Raw genomic sequence first — 17,161 nt, 5'->3', positions numbered from 1 at the left:
GCGGCGGGCGGAGGGCGCACGCCGGGGGCGGAGCCGGGCTCACGTCTGCGTGACAGTTGTCGCGGGGGGAGGGCGAGCCCAGACTAGGGGGAGGGAGTGTAAATAGAGCGAAGGCGGCGGCCTCCGACCCCGTCACCTCTCGGGCGCCCCGTGAGAAGCCCTGCAGGGCATGGAAGAAGACGAGCAGGAGCAGCGGCGCAGGAAGGTGGAGGCCGGGAGGGCGAAGGTAACCGGCAGCGCCGCCGCCTCCTCCCGCTGTCCCAGCGTGGGTTCCCAAGGGCGGGTTCCGGTGACCGCTCCTGTTCCGTGCTAGGAGCGGGTGCGGGCAGGCAGGGTCCGCCGGCACAGTCTCGCCCTTCCCGCCGACTCGGCTGGAAGCCGCCTCCTGGCCGCCGCCATCTTGAATCCGCCGCCCTTTGCCCTGCCCCGCCCCCACGGCGGCCGCAGCCAATCACCGGTCGAGGACCGCGGGGGGGGAGGGGGGCGCGAGGAGGCCAGGCGCGGGGCATGCCGGGGTTTTGCGGGGCTGCGCCTGCGCGCAGGGCGGGGCGGACGCCCGTGGGAGCGCACGGCGGGGAGGGGCGGTGCCGGCGGGCGGGGTGGGGGCCGGTCTCGGCCGCGCGCGGGCTCCCGCCCCCGCCCGGGGCCTTCCCGCGCTCTCCCGCGCCTTCCCGCGTTTCCAGGGAAGCTGGCGCGGCCGCCTCCGGAGGCGCCGGGACGTCTCGGCCAGTGGCGCCCTGATGGACACGGGCGGCCTGGGAACGCCCCCCCCCCCCGCGTCCTGTTGTCCCGCGCGGTCGCACGCCCGCGCCCCGGCACCTGCCGCGGCCCCGTCCCCGCCCCCGGGGCTCGGGGCTCGGGACCGCGCGTAGGGCCGTGACTTCGTCCGGGCTCGGCTCCATTCCCGCCGTCTACCCGCGCGCCTTAGCGTCTCCCGGAGCTCTGCGGCTGCTCCGAACCCGAGAGACGCTGGGCCTGTGGCCGGGGCTAGTGGCCGGTCCGCCCTGCCGAGTGCCCGCTGCCGGCCCGGGGTCCGGACGCTCCGGCGGGCTCGAGGCCGGGGCCCGGGCGCGGAGCTCCGCTGGGGGCAGCCCCCGCTGGACAGGTGCGGGCCGCTCGGCGGGGAAAGCCCGGGAGCTCCGTGCTCCGGCGCGGGCGGCTGCGGGGCGCGGGGTCTTCCTGCCTCTGCCCGGGACCTGCGTCAGGGGCATAGCGTGGGCTTGAGCCGTGAGCCGGCCCGACCCGGGCGGCCGCGGAGGGGAGCACACGGCCGCTGAGGCTGGACTCCCCGCCCGCCCCGTCCCGTCCCCGTCCCCCCTTGTGGCTGCTCCGGGGCTGAGGCCCCTGCTGGCCGAGGGATGAGGGAGAGCCGCGCCGTGGCCCCCGCGGGCGGGCAGAGCCCGGGGTGTAGCTGCGTGAGGTCAGCTGTGGCCGGTCCGTGCTGATCTCCCTCGAGGGAGCCCCGGGGCCGCTGCAGGGAAGAGCCCGTCGCACACGTAGTGACCGCGGTGGGGCGGCAGGGCGAGGACAGGGCGGCCTCATTCGGGCTTCCTGGGAAGCAGAACTGTGGCTGGGTCTGAGCAGGGCGGCGGCGGCCGTTTCTCCTTCCACGAGCCCGGCCCGTAGCTGGGCCGGGGGACCAAGCTGCGCCGCAGTCCAGTATCTGACGTGCTTCCCCGAGCCTGCGGCGGGTGAGCTTCCACAGGCCTGCGGGGCGCTGGGCTGGCGAGGAAGGTTCACCTTGCAGGAGGAAGCAGGGCGCCTCTTGCGGAGACCCCAGGCCAGACTTGAGGGTGGTGACGGGGGAGGGACCCTGGGGACAGAGCTGACGGAGGGGCCATGAAGGGAGGAATGGGGGGCTGGCCTGGAAGGCAGGCCGAGCGGACCACACACGGTTTCTCGCGTGTAAGTGGCCTTACGGAGTTTCTCTGGGTCTGTGGAAGTGTGCACGTCTGCGTTGACACAAGTGCTTGCTAAATGCATCTGCTTTTATGAGTACAGCTGTCACTTGAAGGAGCTAGTGTCTCAGGAAAAGCCGGTGTTCCATCTCCTACCTTCGAGTAAGATCTTACGGGAGATGGTGTGGGAGCACACTCCAAAACCCTCCCGTTTGAGGGACTGAGCGGAGCTCGGTTGTGTCTTCTGATGGGTGACACTCTGGAGGTCCCTGGTGCACTGTGAGCTGTGTCACGGAAAATAGAACATCTGATTCCATAAAGGAGGATCGTAGATTGACCTGGCTTAATTAATTTTTTGCTATTTCTGTACCTTGCCTCAGAATCTGTGGCTAGAAGTTTTGGCTCGGCTATGTATTTCCTCGATTGGGGGAAAATGGGAGCAAAAAGAGATTTAGCATTTACATCGTTTTAAACCTTAAGCATGCCTTGATAAAGCTATCAGTCTTTTAAATAGATGTATCTTTTTTAAATCGTATTTTTCTGTGAACTGCCAGGGGCTAGAAGAGCTCTTCTGCCCGTTGGCCGTATTGCTTTCTTTTGTCTGTATGTAGGCGTAATTAGCAGTTCTTCTTGGGGGATCGTTGGGATCGAATTCTGAACTTAAATGCTGGCATTGCAGATATTAATGAAGGCGGAGTTTGTGGGACGGGGATCTGCCGGCTGACCTGCGGGTCTGGCGCGGTCTGGCGAGCGCACTGAGCGCCACAGCCTCATGTTCCCCAGCAGCTCGCTGGCTTTGTGGTTCTGTTACTTTTTTCTTACTTACCTTTGCCTTCACTACTTCTCGACGTTTTTGCGCAGCTTGCTCACTTCCGACAGAGAAAAGCCAAAGGTGACTGTGCGCATCCGAAGAAAAAGACGGCGAAGAGGAAGGGCCCGGCTGTCGATGCGCCTGTCCAGGAGGAGGGCCCGGTAGCCCCCGAGGATGGACTCCTGGGAAGAGGGGACGTTTGCAAAGATGCGTCGTGCAGCCACACCCCCGAGGGAGCACAGGCAGCACAGGTGGGTGTCTCAGCTCGGTGCAGCTTCGCGGCACCAGCAACTTTGGTCTGTTTTTGCCTGTCAGAGGTCGGGAAAGAGAGTTTCACTTTATGAAAAAGGGAATGTATCTATTGTTTTCACTCCTATACCTTTTGTGATTTTGGATTGACTGAAGGCAAGTGTCGGTATTGGTTCTTGCTTTGGTAGTGGAGGTTTTATCAGTGCTCCCTGGGTGTGGCTGTATCAGCCCCTTTAACAGGCTTTTTTCTTTGGACACTTAAACCGTGATATTCCTTCCGTCCGCTCACCCTCTCTGTTCCTCACTTTCTCTCTGAATGTCGGGGTGGAGAAGGCCTGGGTGGAAACGCTCCGGGAGTGGCGACCTGCTGGACGAGGCACCGCTCTCTGCTTGAGGCCTAGTCGGGGGCGGGTTGGGGCCCACCTGGCCTCCGGGTCGCCTGTGGGTGGGCTTGCGTTGTGGCTTCTTCGGTACCTTACTGAGGGCCCTTGCCGTGTGCGGCAGAGCAGGGGCAGGGGCCGGTGTTTGCTAGAAGCGGCTGGAACACTGGTGGCTGAGGGCAGAATTTGAGGAAACCTGTGATGCGTCTGGCCTGCTTTACTGGAAAAGTGGCGTCATGGCCAGTATGTGAATTCATGATACTCTCCCTGCACATCTGGAGTTTTCCTTCCGAGATTTGGAAGCTGTCGCTGTTGTACTCCCTCGTTGGGGGGCGCAGCTGGCCAGCACTCTGGGGGCTCAGCCTTTGGGTCAGCTTGATCCCCCACTGCAGGCCTGAGGGTCACTGTCCTCTCCTGTGCTTGTCCCGGGGGGGGGGGTCGCCGCCCTCACGGCTGCGCAGGTGAACGCCCCACACGCAGAGGCCCGATAGTTGGCTTCCAGGGCTCTTCTCTGCATGTTTTCTCCACGGCTCCTTGAGGAGAAAAGCTCATGACTTATAGTTAATGGTGGTTTTATTTTTGCTTTCAAGTTAGAGAAGTTTTTTAATTTTATGTTAAGGGTTCTAGCTTTTCATTTTGAAATAACGTTCAGCTTAAAAAATTTGCAAAAATTAGCCCAGGGTTTATGGACACTTTGCTCTGATTCCTGAAGTGTTAACGTTTTGTGTTACCGCACGATGATCATAATCTGTTTCAGTTCACGCTGAAACAGGACCGTGAGCTAACGGATGGATCATGTTCAGGGTTCTCGCTCCGTCCCACTGCTGCCCTTTTTCCAGTCCAGGACTGTGTACTGCATCTCAGTGTCCTGCCAGCTTAGTCTCCTCCAGTCTGAGACACTTTCTCAGTCTTACCTTGTCTTTTATAAGTTGGATATCTTCAAAGAGTCACTGGTAGGTATTTTTTTTTTTAAAGATTTTATTTTTATTTGAGAAAGAGAGAGCGTGCGCCCACAAGCCAGGGGGAGAGATAGAGGGGGAGAGAGAAGCAGACTCCCCGCTGAGCAGGGAGCCCCATGCCGTACTCAGTCCCAGGACCCTGGGATCTTGACCAGAGCTGATGGTAGAAGCTTACCCTGGTGAGCCACCCGGGCGATCCCTCACTAGTCATTTTGTGGAATGCCCGTCAGCTTGGGATTGTTTGATGTTTCCTTCTGATTAAAATCAGGTTATAAGTTCTGGTGAGAACAGGGTAGAAGTGAGGATTCCCTGCTCCGTGCAGGTGGTATTGATACGTGGTAGTCTCACTACTACTGGTGAGGTCAGCTTTGATCACTGAGTTACTATGGGACCTGCCAGATGTCCCTTGATAGAAAAGTCACTGTTTTTAACTTTGGTGTTAGTAAGTTTATTGTGGGAAGAGAGAGACCCTGCAAAGCCCCATTTCTCCTGCTTTCCTCCACTAATTTTACCTTCCATTGGTGATTCTTGTTTGCAGCAGTTGTTATGGTGGTGTTGGCCAAATGATGATTTCTGTGTCTGTTATTCTGTCTCCATGTGTTGATGTCCTGCTGTGAGGAGGAGCTGTCATTTCCCTCCCATCTGCTTGTGTGTCCAGTTGTGCATGGTAGTGTGGATTTAGGGATTTCTCTTTTCTTTTCTTTTTTTTTTCCCCCTTTTTAAAGTAAACCTTACACCCAACATGGGGCTTACACCCTTGACCCCGAGATCAAGAGTCACGCTCTCACCACCTGAGCCAGCCAGGCCCCCTGCGTTTATTCTGTAGGTTTTGCTCCGTTACAGCAACCACGCCAGTGTCCATTTCGTTGCCGAAATACAGAGATTTGGCCATTGGGTGTGCCTTTAAATTGGCATCAGTCTTTCCTACATGGCCTTGTTTTTGGCACCTTAGTTCTTTGCATTTGGGGACAGAGATTTCCCAAGTTTGTTTTGTCCTTTTCAGACTGTTATCACCCAATTCTTCAAGGAGCTCTGGTTTCTTTTAGTGGAGAATGGTATTTAGAAACCAATATCTGGATGATAGGTGTGCTCATTGCTATTGGGGTGTCTTTGGTTCCAGGCTGCTTCCACAGAGAACTAGGTCTCTGTTTCTTTGTCAGTCTCTGCGTATAGTTATGAGTTCACACTAGTACCATGAGTTCACACTAGTACCATGAGTTCACACTAGTACCTTCAGTTCCCATCCAACATCACGGGAATCATTCTAGCTTCTCACCCCTCTCCTTAATCTTAATTCCTTTTACCAATAGTGAGAAACCTGGCGCCTTATGTACAATAAATTCACTTACTTTCTCAGTCTTAAAATTTATACAGATTAGTTTCAGAATTGCTAATCCTCACTCCTGTGAAAACAAACTTACTAACTAGAATATTTGTATATGTAGTTGATCCTTCAACAGCAAGGGGGTTGGGGCACTGACCCCCCCCCCATGCAGTTGAAAATAGGCCTATAACTTTTGACTTCCCAAAACATAACTACTGTTGACCAGAAGCCTTACCAGCAACGTGTAACAGTCGATTAACACATATTTTGTGTGTTTTCTGTATCATATATGGTATTCTTTTTTTTTTTTTTTTTTAAGATTTTATTTATTTATTTATTTATTTGAGAGAGACATAGCAAGAGCCTGAGCATGAGTCAGGGGGAGTCACAGAGGGAGAGGGAGAAAGTCAGGTTCCCTGCTGAGCAGGAAGCTCTATGCGGGTCTTGATCCCAGGACCCTGAGATCACAATGTAAGCTGAAGGCAGACCCTTAGCCAACTGAGCCACACAGGCGCTCCTTCGGTATTCTTATAATAAAGCAAGCTATTTAAAAATGGAAAATCTTGAGGATGAAATATTTGAACTTAAATAAAAAGAGCTTAGGAAATATGCATGTGTCTGAAAGATTAGAATTTATTGTGAAACTAAAATTTAGTAATTTAAGTGTCATGCACAGTGAAATGAGGCAGAATTCATTAAATAGAAGAGCAGTACGGTGCCTAGGGGCTCAGTCGGTTAAGCATCCAGCTCTTGGTTTTGGCTCAGGTCATAATCTCAGGATCCTGGGACCGAGCCCCATGTTGGGCTCTGCACTTAGCATGGAGTCTGCTTGTCCCTCTCCTTCCCTGTCTGCCCTTCCCTAACCCAGAGAAATAAGTCAAATCTCAAAAAATAGAAGGGCAGTAACATCATTAGGGAAATGGTTGCATAAGAAATGTTTAGGGTTTGAGAATTGTTTATGGAGGAACGTGCATTCTGAATGGGAAATGGGAATGGAATTGGTGTGGGCATTTGGGTGTGTGGGTGGGAAGGCCTGAGGTTGCAGCCTTGGACGTTGCTGTAAATGCTCTTCTCTGGCCCTTCCTTCTTAGCTGGAGGACCCCAGTGGAGAGAGGACAGGGCACTCGGAGCAGCCACAGCAGAAGCTGGATGGCAACCACTTGGAACAGCCTGAGGATATCACAGAGGTATTCTTCAGGGTTCTCTGTTAAAGTGTGTTCCTTGTCAGAGGATTTCTCCATCTTGTGGTGGAAATCCAAACCAGAGAGAGGACTCAACGTCTGAAGGGCCCTGTCTCTTCAAGAGCAGAAGCTCAGAACAAAGAGAGCTGGATACAGAACTTCCCCTGCAGGCCTCACTTCCTTGGTGTCACCCTTGCACAGAAGGTCTTTCTGGTGATCCTTCTGATGGAGCCCCAGTCTCCCTTCCTTGGGACCTTTGATCTTTCCTTCCGGATGTTGAAGAGAGAAGGTTGCCTTTTATGCACTGAGGCTAGGGGTCATGTCTGACTTTCTTCATTTTCCCATGCCCAAATGTTGTGGCGTGTTCCTTGGGCCTGGCCTTCATCTCTCCCATTGTCAGTTGTGTGTGTGGGGTCTGTTTCTGCCACAGAGCCTGGCATGAATTCCATATATGATGGATTAGTTACACTTATTAATTGTTTGGTTTGTTTTAGCATTTGGAAGAAAATTCATTAGATGCTGAATTGACTGGTTTGAAAGTGTTGTGTTAAAATTCTGTATTTTCAACATTGGATTCTAGCTGGACTCAGTTCACATTACTTTAGACAGTGAGCAAGCTTGGCTTTTAATCTGTATTATTGCAGGTGAGATCTGGATCATAGGCAGGGCCTGGAAAAATCATCTCTGGTGGGGTCCACAAGGATCACCCTAAAATACATGTTTTTATACTTGTTTTAAACTGTGACACAAAAAACGGAAAATGATCCCTGTGATATACAGCATGTACACGGAAAAGTAGAAACTGCATAAAATGTACATACAGCCTAACAAACAAGTACACAGTAAACACCACGTGATCCCCCGCAGGTAAGACACGTGACAGTGCTGGGCCTGCTGCTGTCTTCTCTCGACCCCGAAGTCAGCTGCACCCCGATTTCCGTGGCAATTTTGCTTTAGAATGCTGTGTAAATGGGTCAGACGTGGTGCTGGTGTGTTTCTGTCCTTTCCCTTCCAACATCTTTGCGTCCTTGTGTTTCAGTTTATGTCCTGCTAAACAGTGGGGGCTTGATTTTTAAAAATTATTCTGATGGTCTGTGTCTTTTTGGTGGATAATATAATTCATTTACATTTAATGTAATCACTGATGTGTTTGAGCTTATGTTTCATTTTTAGGCTGTTTATTTCCTTTTTCCTTTTGCAGGGGCAAGGCTTTGGATTATTTTTTATCAGGGGATTTCTTTTTTTTTTAATTCTCCCTTCACCCATTTTGAAGTAATAATATACTCAGTTTCTGTTCTTTTACTGGTGAGCTTATTACATAGAATATTTATACTTGTCTATGTCTAAACTTAATCAGTAACTTTGGTCTTTGAAAGTACAAGGATCTTAGAATATTTAAACTCCATTTATAAGTCTCTTAGTGTACGTTATTGTTATTTTTTTGTTATAAAATAACACCATAAAATTTACCATCTTAACCATTTTTTTTTTAAAGATTTATTTATTTTAGACAGAGAGACGGGGGGGCATGCACAGAGCAGGGTGGAGGGACAGAGGGAGAGGGGGAGAATCTCAGGCAGACTGCCCCACTGAGCACAGAGTCTGACAAGTTGCTCAATCTCAAGACCCCAAGATCATGACCTGAGCCAAAACCAAGAGTTAGGTACTTAACCGACTGAGCCAGCCAGGTGCACCTTAACCATTTTTAAGTGCACAGCCCATTTGTTTTAAATGCATTCATAATGTCATGCGGCCATCACCACTGTCTATCTCCATAGCCTCTGTCATCTTGTAAAGCTGAAACTCTGTTCGCTTTAAGCAGTATGTCCCCATTCCTCCTCCCCAGCCTCTGGCAGACACCACTCTACTTTCTCAGTCTCTGATTTGGACTATTCTAGATACCACACTTAAGTGGAATATGTGGTATTTTTTGTTTGTTTGTTTGTTTTTGTGAGTGGCTTATTTCAGTTAGCATGATATTCTCAAGGTTCATATGTGTTGTAGCTTGTGACAAAGTTTCCTTCCTTTTTAAGGCTAATGTGCCTTAGTATGGTTAGACGGCTTTTTGGTCCATTCATCTGGGGGAAGATGCTTGAGTCTCTTCCACGTTTTAGGCATCGGGAGTAATGCTGCTGTGGATAGGTGTGCAAATACCTCTTTGAGACTGTGCTTTCAAGTCTTTGGCGGTTTATGTCAAGAAGTGTGCTAATAAATCAGATGGTAATTCTAATTTTAATTTTTGAGAAACCTCCACACTGTTTTCCACAGTGGCTGCCTCAGTTTACATTCCCACCAGCTGTGCACATCCTCCCCAACACCTGTTACTCTTTTTTATAGTAGCCATCCTAATGGGTGTCACATTCCTTTTTGTTTAAGTAAACTCTGCACCCAGCGTGGGGTTTGAACTCATGACCCTGAGATCAAGCATTGTACGCTCTACCAGCTCTGCCAGCCAGTGCCCTTGCTTTTGTTTTTTTAAAAATGACTTTTAGCCCCGCAGTTCGTTCAGCCTTCTGTCATCCAGCCGTTCATTGGTTTAAATAAGCTTTTAATTCGGGAAGCGTTAGAGATTTACAGCAGAGTTGCGGACTGGGTGCTGTTCCCGCACTCCCTCACTCCCTTCCGTCCTGCTGGCATCGCGGACGTGGGCACACGTGTTGGGGCGAAGGCCCTAACTCTGCAGCGTCACTGCTAACTGTGTGCGGACTCGCTTGGGTCCCAGGAGTTTTCCAGCTACGAGCTTTTTCCGTCTGGGACTCCGCTCAGGACCGCATCACTCTCAGTCGCCTGCTTCGACTCCTCAGGCCTCTGACCACGTCTCAGTTTCTGGTGACCATTTGGAACAGCGCTGGTGGCTGCTCGGGGACCGTCCCTCCGTGTGGGTCTCTCTGACGATTGTCATCATTAGGGATTTCACCACCGCGGCGACGTGCCCTTGTAGCCTCCTCCTGCCGGGCTGGGTCAGCCGGGTTTCCCCTTCTCCAGACTCTCCTCTTCGGGAGGGAGCCACTGAACCCAGCACACTCTTCAAGGGATGGAAATCACGTGCCGCCTCCCACAGGGAGGGGTAGCCACACATTCTGTTTGTAAATCTTCTGTAAGGGAGACTTGCTTCTTCGCCCCCATTAATTAATTTAATCACATATTTATATCAGTGTGGGCTCGTGTGTATTTAAGTTACACTTTCTGCTGTAACCTCAAACTACGTCTTATTTCTTTTGTTGCTTCAAGTGTTCCGGCTCGGGCCACTGGGAGCTTTTTCAGTCCGGCCCCTGCGTCCTGGTGACATGCCCCATCCTTTGTCTTAGAAGCACGTTCTGGCTTTCTTCAGGCTCGTCTTGCGCTCCCTGCCTCAGTTCTGGAGTCACACGTTTCTTCGAGGGGCCCTGGTTCCCTTCGTTTGATGCTGGTAGAAACCAAGACCGGGGCTCCGGGTGCGGTCACTGCTGGGTCACTCAGTGGATGCGGGGGCACACTAGTCCGTGTGCGTGTGCGGTTATTAACCACCTGCAGTTAATTCTGTGTCTGTCTGTCCTTATGTGCACTTATTAAAGTAAGCTTGAGCGCATCCTGCTGGCCCCAGATCGAGTCCGGCACCACAGGGCTCCCCACGGAACAGCTCCACCCCTGCAAGTTTCCCTGTGCCCCCCCACCCCCGCTGTCAGCCTCCCCTCCCTCCCCCAGCCCCGAGTGACGGCCTGCCTGTGTCTGTTCTGTACTTTTGCCTTTTCTGTGGTACGGATGGGATCTGACTTTTTGAACCTGTAGCACAACAAACGTAAGGTGCATGCCAGCTGATTCTCCATCAGGGCCCCCTTCTTTGGCTGCTTTACCGCATGCACGTGCTGGTTGACGCGCTCACCTGGTTGCTTCCGCACGATGGAAGGAGTCCTTTGTTTTTTCGTGTCCGTTCTTGTTTAGGGTGAGCGCTGTAGTTCTCTTTTCTTCCTCCTTTGCTCTTTCTCAGACTTGCACGGCGGGCCTCGCCCCTCTGTCCGCAGGACGCTGCCCAGCATTTCCTGTGGCAAGACCCTGCTTGTGCCCGTGTCCCATTTGATGTTTTCCTGAATATATTTTTGGCTTTTTCCCTTTGTTCCTGAAAGATAGCCCTGCCGGCGTGGACTCAGAGATTGGTGGTGTGTGTCACGTGCTGGGTGTTTGCCCGGCTCTGCCCCAGCTTCAGTGTCCGCAGCCAGCTCCCGGTCCCTTCGCCGCCGCCGCCACCTTGCACACTTCCTGCTTGGCCTTCCACACTCTCACTTTCCCAGGCCGAGATGTGCACGTCTCATTTTACTAGCGCGACCTGGGACCTGGGCTCTTGCGCCTGTTGCTTCTAGAAGATCTCCAGGCGCGTCCCCACACACAGCGTCCGGCCCTTCTTTCTCCAGGGCCCGAAATCCCAGTGGGGTTTTCCGAGCTCCTTGTGTGCACCTGTCCCGTCTTGTTGGTTACCCTGGCAGATTCCGTCTGGGTTCTCTCTTCTTTACTCTGTTCATCTGTGTGTCATCGGCTCCGAAATCCGTCTGTTGAGTTGTTGACTCTGGCTCCGCTCTCTGTATTTCGGGACATTCTGTCTGGACTCCTTAAAGACAGCGGCATCATTTTGTGTCATGTAATGTTTCCTGGAGGTACTTTGGAGCTGATTTTGTTGTAAGTGCAGCTGTACCTTTTCATGAGCAAATTGGTCTGAATTTTGCTCAGTGTTCAGAGGTGAGGTTCGTTCCTCTCTGTAGGTTTCTGTAGGGCTTGGGCTCGTTTTGGGCTGCGCACCTCTGTGGGGACCCCCTGCGGATGCTGCCGAAGGTCTTCTTCTTCTTTTTTTTTTTTTTTTAAGATTTTATTTATTTATTTGACAGAGAGATCACAAGTAGGCAGGGAGGCAGACAGAGAGAGGAGGAAGCAGGCTTTCCGTGGAGCAGAGAGCCCAATGTGGGGCTTGATCCCAGGACCCTGGGATCATGACCTGAGCCAAAGGCAGAGGCTTTAACCCACTGAGCCACCCAGGTGCCCCCGAAGGTCTTCTTTAATATCTTGTTCTGCAGGTACCTGCTACTTCCTGGGGTAGCCTGTGTGTGCTCGCTTTTAGTGAGGTGTTTGTGCGGTTCCCATGAGAATGTCTTGTGTCCCTCGCTTGTGGGAGCCCCTCCGGACGGGTGCCAGATGTGTACCGGATAGGTGTCCCAGGAACAGCCCTTTGTTAGGACTTATTTTTTCTTTTTAAGATTTTATTTGAGAGAGAGAGAGAGAGAGAGAGAGAGTACACAAGAAGGGGGAACAACAAGCGGGAGGGGGGTGGGGAGAAGCAGACTCCCTGCTGAGTAGGGAGCCTGACTGGACCCAGGGCTCCGTCCCAGGACCTTGATGTCATGACCTGAGCTGAAGGCAGATGCTTCGTGGACTGCGCCACCTGTGTGCCCTTGCTGGGACTTGTTTTTACGTGTGTCTTGGCGTGGGGGGTTCTGCATCCCACGGCACGTATACGTTTGTAAACATGCGATGAGCAGGCCTGGGTTTTAATGTTTCAGGAGAGACGCCCCCACCTCGCCGCCTCTGCCTCAGCATCTGGACGTGGGTCAGCTCCCTGGCCTCCCACACCTGCCTTCCCACCCTTGGGCAGCGAAGATACGCGTCCTGTCTTGCCGCACAGCCTTCAGGACACCTGCTTGTGTCCGACATCTCATTTCTAACTGCCCTTCCGGCAAAGCTGCCAGTTCTGGGAGCGTGTGCTGCCCTCACGTGGCCCTGTCCCCCTCGATCATTTTAGATTCTGGGTCCCTCCTGTCTGGCACCTGGTGGGTTCCCTCCCGGAGAGCATTTAGAGTCATTTTTGTTATATTTTATCCCACAATTCTGATGTTTGTAACAAAAATGTTTTGAGATCCTGCCTTTTATGTTTTAAACTGGACATTCCTATATTATCTTTTACCATTGGAAAGAACCCTTTAATCTGAAGAAGGGTCCGTAGTGATATTTACTGGGCTCTAACACTCCCCTTGGAACGGTTTGCTTCCACGCGCTGAGCCGCACAGGTAGAGGCGCGCTGTGCCTCACAGCTACGGGGCAGATTCCTGGGCATCACCGACAGGTGCAGGGAGCAGCGGGGGTGGGCGTCAGGGCTGGGAAGTCCCAGAGGAGCTTAAGGACGGGAGGCAGAGCCGGTCCGTATGTGCAGGGGCCCCCGGTGCACGAGGCAAGTGCCAAGTGGGACAGCAGGAGGGACTGCCCCCTTCAGGGATTTTTCCCCAAGGGCAGCAGGGGGTGACAAGGTTGGATTTGTTCCCTGAATGTATCATCTGGCCTCCAAGCCACTGACCTCACATTAGGCTGAGTGACCGTGGGGGCCAGTCACCTGTGCTCATGGGAATGGCAGTGGCCAGGATTGGCCTTGGGCTGCTGTGGGGTTGCTGTGAGGGGAGACAGGAATAGGAGTGTGAGGGTTTGGGGGTGCTGTTAACTGAGGTGCATAATGTTGGAGGAGCCCCGGCTTGGGCAGGAAAATTCAGTCTGGTTGGAGTCTGAGGTGCCTTTTCAGTAAGCCCCAGAGAAAGGTCTGGGCTGTCAGGGAGGGGAAGGTGGGAGGCCTGTGGCTCTAGCAGCCTGCTCTGCTCGGGGGGGGGGGGGGGGGGGGGGGGGGGGGGGGGGGGGGGGGGGGGGGGTCGGGGGGGGGGTGCTCGGGGGGGGGGGTGCTCGGGGCGGGGCTCTGGGGGGTGCTCGGGGCGGGGCCTGCTCTGGGAGGGGGGGTGCTGCTCGGGGCGGGGCCTGCTCTGGGAGGGGGGGTGCTCGGGGCGGGGGGGCCTGCTCTGGGAGGGGGGGTGCTCGGGGCGGGGCCTGCTCTGGGAGGGGGGGTGCTCGGGGGCGGGGCCTGCTCTGGGGGGCAGGGCCTGCTGCGGGTTGGGGGCCTCTCTGGGCGGGGCCTGCTCCTGGCTGGGCGTGGTCCAGGCTAGGTCTTCTCCAGGCCTGGCCTGGGGCTGGTTGCCGGGGAGGGTAGGGGAGACCGGGATGCTCAGGGAAGGCCTGTAGCTTTTCTTTTCCCTGTAGATTGTTGATGCTGAAAATGTTCCTAGAGTTGGGAAATTTTTTTTAAGTGGGTCTGAGCCCAGCGTGCAGCCCAGCGTGAGGCTTGAGCTCACGACTCTGAGATCAGGACGGGCTGAGATCAAGAGTCGGGTGCTTAACCACCCGAGCCACCCAGGTGCCCCCAGCCCAGGGAGTATTAAGACAGAAACGGTTTCTATGGCGCTTGACGTATGTTATCAGAATTGCTCCTAAGAAAACGTTACACCAGCTTACTCTGCTGTGGACGTGATCGGTTGTTTCCCCGTGACTTTGGTGACATTGAGGATCAATATTACCACGAGCTTTTGCTGCCTGACTGACTAGCTATAAAATGATATTTCAGTCTTACGTGTCAGGTTCATTGAGCTGTTACTGGTACCAGCCGTCGCAGGCGCCGTAAGGGCGTCTTCCTTCCCGTCAGCGTCACTCCTGACTGAGGAGCGGACAGCCTGGGGCACTCACGCTGCCGTCCCTCAGCGACACCTGCGGCTGCTGTCCGTTAGCAACATCTCTCCGGGGTTTGCTGCTTTACCCTAAGCCACTTAAACGGGCTGATTGTTCTTTCTTAGTTATTTTTATTGAGATACGATGCCCGTATATAAAATTGACCATTTTAAAGTATATATACCAGTGGCTTTTGATACATTTTGTTGCACAACCATCACAACTGTGTAATCATAAAATGTTTTCATTACCCGGAAAGGAGCCTCATACACGTTAGCAGTCATTCCCCATTCTTCTGTCCCTGTGGATTTGCCTATTCTGGAAGTTCATGTTCACAGAACCGCACAGTGTGTGTCTGGCTGCTTTCACGGAGTCTGACGTTTTGAGATTCTCAGTGTCGTAGCTCCTTTTTATAGCAGAGTGATGCTGCCCCAACCCCGATGGCTTTTCCACGTTCTGTTTGTGCATTTTGCTGTGTGTGGACGCTTGGGTTGTTTCCACCTTCTGGCAGCTGTGAGTTGTGCTGCCGTGAACACTGCTGGGCTCGGTTCCCTCTGGTGTGTCCTGAGTGTTGGTCGTGACTGTTTTCTCATGTGACTTCTCTGACTTCGGTCCTTCGCTGCCTTCTTTAGGGATGCGAGCAAGAACGCGAGCTGGAGTGTGCAGAACTGACGAGAAGACAGAAGGATGCCGGTGCCGGTGGCGCACAGCAGCAGGTGGCCGTGGGGCTTCAGCAGCCGACAGAGATGCAGCAGGTGCAGCTGTAGACCCGGCCACGGGGTGCTTGGGGGTGTGGCTGGTCCCTGCGCCAGTGGGTTTGGGGATCCGGGAAGGTTGCAGGTAGTACAGGTTTGTGCCGCAGGCTTGCTGCATGGGGGGGCTTTGAAAGGGCAGGTGGAGAGGTGTGGGAGGACACTTGGGGATGGTGAGTCTGGCCAAGGGCCACTCAGCACAGCCAACGGTTTCCCTATCAGCTGCCGCTCCCATTCATTAAACACAGGGGTTGCGTGATCCTGAGGGGCCTCGAGGGAGAGAAGCTGTGAGCCAGGCCATCCTGCAGGCACATCTGATTCCCCTGGTGGCTGCCGCCTCTGGGAAGCAGGAGGTGCTTGTGGCAGGAGGGCTGGTGCGCCTCACTGTCGCCTTGCTGTCCTGCCGGAGGTCCCTGCTGACCTCTCTGGAGACACATATGCTTTTCCCATGGTTTCTGCTTCTCATTTATTTATTTTCAAGGATTTTAATTATTTATTTGACTGACAGAAGGAGGATGAGCAGGGAGAGGCAGGCAGAGAGAGAGAAGCAGGCCCCCCGCTGAGCAGAGAGCCCGATGCGGGGCTCGATCCCAGGACCCTGAGATCATGACCTGAGCCGAAGGCAGAGGCTTTAACCCACTGAGCCACCTAGGTGCCCCATCTGATGGGGGTCTTGCAACATCTGGAATGACTGCTCCCCTGTCTCCAGCCGGGATGGGCCTGTGGGCTGGGGAGTCTGCCTGGAGGGAGGTTGGGGGCTATCCTGCGTGGCTGCATGTGGCCCGTGTCCTCCAGGAGGAACTACAGCCCCTGCTGTCTGCAGAGCGACTTTGGGTGGAGGCAGGGCCCTGTGGGCCCGAGCGGCTTCAGGAACAGCTGGCTGGGCCGTTTTGGGTGGCTGGGGAGCCGCCAGGCTGGGCCTGGCCGCCTGAGGTCCTTTGGGGAGCTGAGCTGGTACTGTCCCTGGAGCATGAGGCTCCCGGGACGCGGGTGGAAAGAGCCTGCGGGGGTGGGGTAGGGGCTGCTGCTGTAGCGAGTTGGCAGCCCCGGCCCCGCCAGGCCGTGCGCCAGAGTGCCCAGAAACACCCCTGTCCCACAGCCAGTGCCCGCGCTGGAGCTGGAGGCGCTGCGCCTGAGTCTGAGCAACTTGCACGCCGCACAGCTGGAGCGGACGCAGGCCACCCTGCAGCGGGAGAAGGAGGCCGCGCTGACCGAGCTGCGGGCCACGCTTAACGGCCGCCACGCCCAGGAGCTGGCCCTGCTGCAGAGCCGGCAGCAGCACGAGCAGGCGCTGGCCCAGGGAGCAGCATGCGCAGGAGCGCCAGGAGATGGAGCTGCGCTGCCGTCAGGAAACAGGTGCGGCCGTGCCTGCCTGGCCCGGGGCTCGGCGCCCACGGCTGCCCATGGGGAGGCAGGCGGGTGACCCGGCCAGTCCCATCCCGAGCTCCCTGAGCGCGTGTGCGGCACCCTGCTCGGGGGCGGGGCTCTGCGGTCCCCTCGCCCGCTGTCTGCTTCTCCCCTGGGCTTGTGTGCGTTTTTGAAGTGGGGTCCTGTCATGGGAGGTGATCCGCTTGTGTGCCGGAAGCTTCCGTGCCTGCCTCTGGCGGGACTGTCTGTGGCAGCGTTGTTGACCACCGCAGATGCTCCTGGACACAGACCCTGCATCCCACGGGCTCCTCCCTCTGCTCCCGTGGGGCCATGTCACTCCCCGGGGACAGCTGAGGCACCTGCTCCTTTGGTGATTCTCTGGCCTAGACCGAGCTCTTTCTCTACATCTAAGATTGAATTTTATGGGTTATTTTCTCCGAATTTTTTGTTTTAATTTTTTGTTTTCCAATTTCTTTGTTAGTCACTACTTTTGAAGACGTCAGTTTTGTGAATACCAGCTTGATTGTGTTCTAATTCACATAGCATACAATTTTCCCATTTAAAGCGCGCATTTCAGAGTTGTGCAAACGTCCCACGGTCTAAGGTTAGAACATTGATCCCCAGAAAGAAACTCGTGCCCGTGCAGTCACCCCCATTTCTCTGCTCATCTGCCCGTCGAGTTTTTCACTTGAAAATTGAAAACAGTGGCCCGGGTGTGTTGCAAGTCGCCGTCTTCTGG

The 17,161-nt window shown here is 54.4% G+C and overlaps 1 protein-coding gene across 1 annotated transcript in view; it reads left to right on the top strand.

The window, feature by feature from the left end:
- PCNT (pericentrin) overlaps positions 1-17,161 on the top strand; it is a 112,484-nt gene continuing 95,323 nt past the window's right edge. The window contains 6 exon segments of the mRNA XM_045084283.1: positions 1-226; positions 2,760-2,960; positions 6,713-6,808; positions 14,935-15,057; positions 16,154-16,351; positions 16,353-16,410. Coding sequence (XP_044940218.1) covers positions 170-226; positions 2,760-2,960; positions 6,713-6,808; positions 14,935-15,057; positions 16,154-16,351; positions 16,353-16,410 — 733 coding nt within the window. The 5' untranslated portion in view covers positions 1-169.

This window comes from Mustela putorius, unplaced genomic scaffold (assembly GCF_011764305.1).
Source record: "Mustela putorius furo isolate JIRA1106 unplaced genomic scaffold, ASM1176430v1.1 tig00000765_pilon_pilon_pilon, whole genome shotgun sequence".
Classification (NCBI taxonomy): Eukaryota; Metazoa; Chordata; class Mammalia; order Carnivora; family Mustelidae; genus Mustela; species Mustela putorius.
Note: the sequence above shows the minus strand (reverse complement) of the source record. Positions and strands in the feature narration are given on the sequence as shown.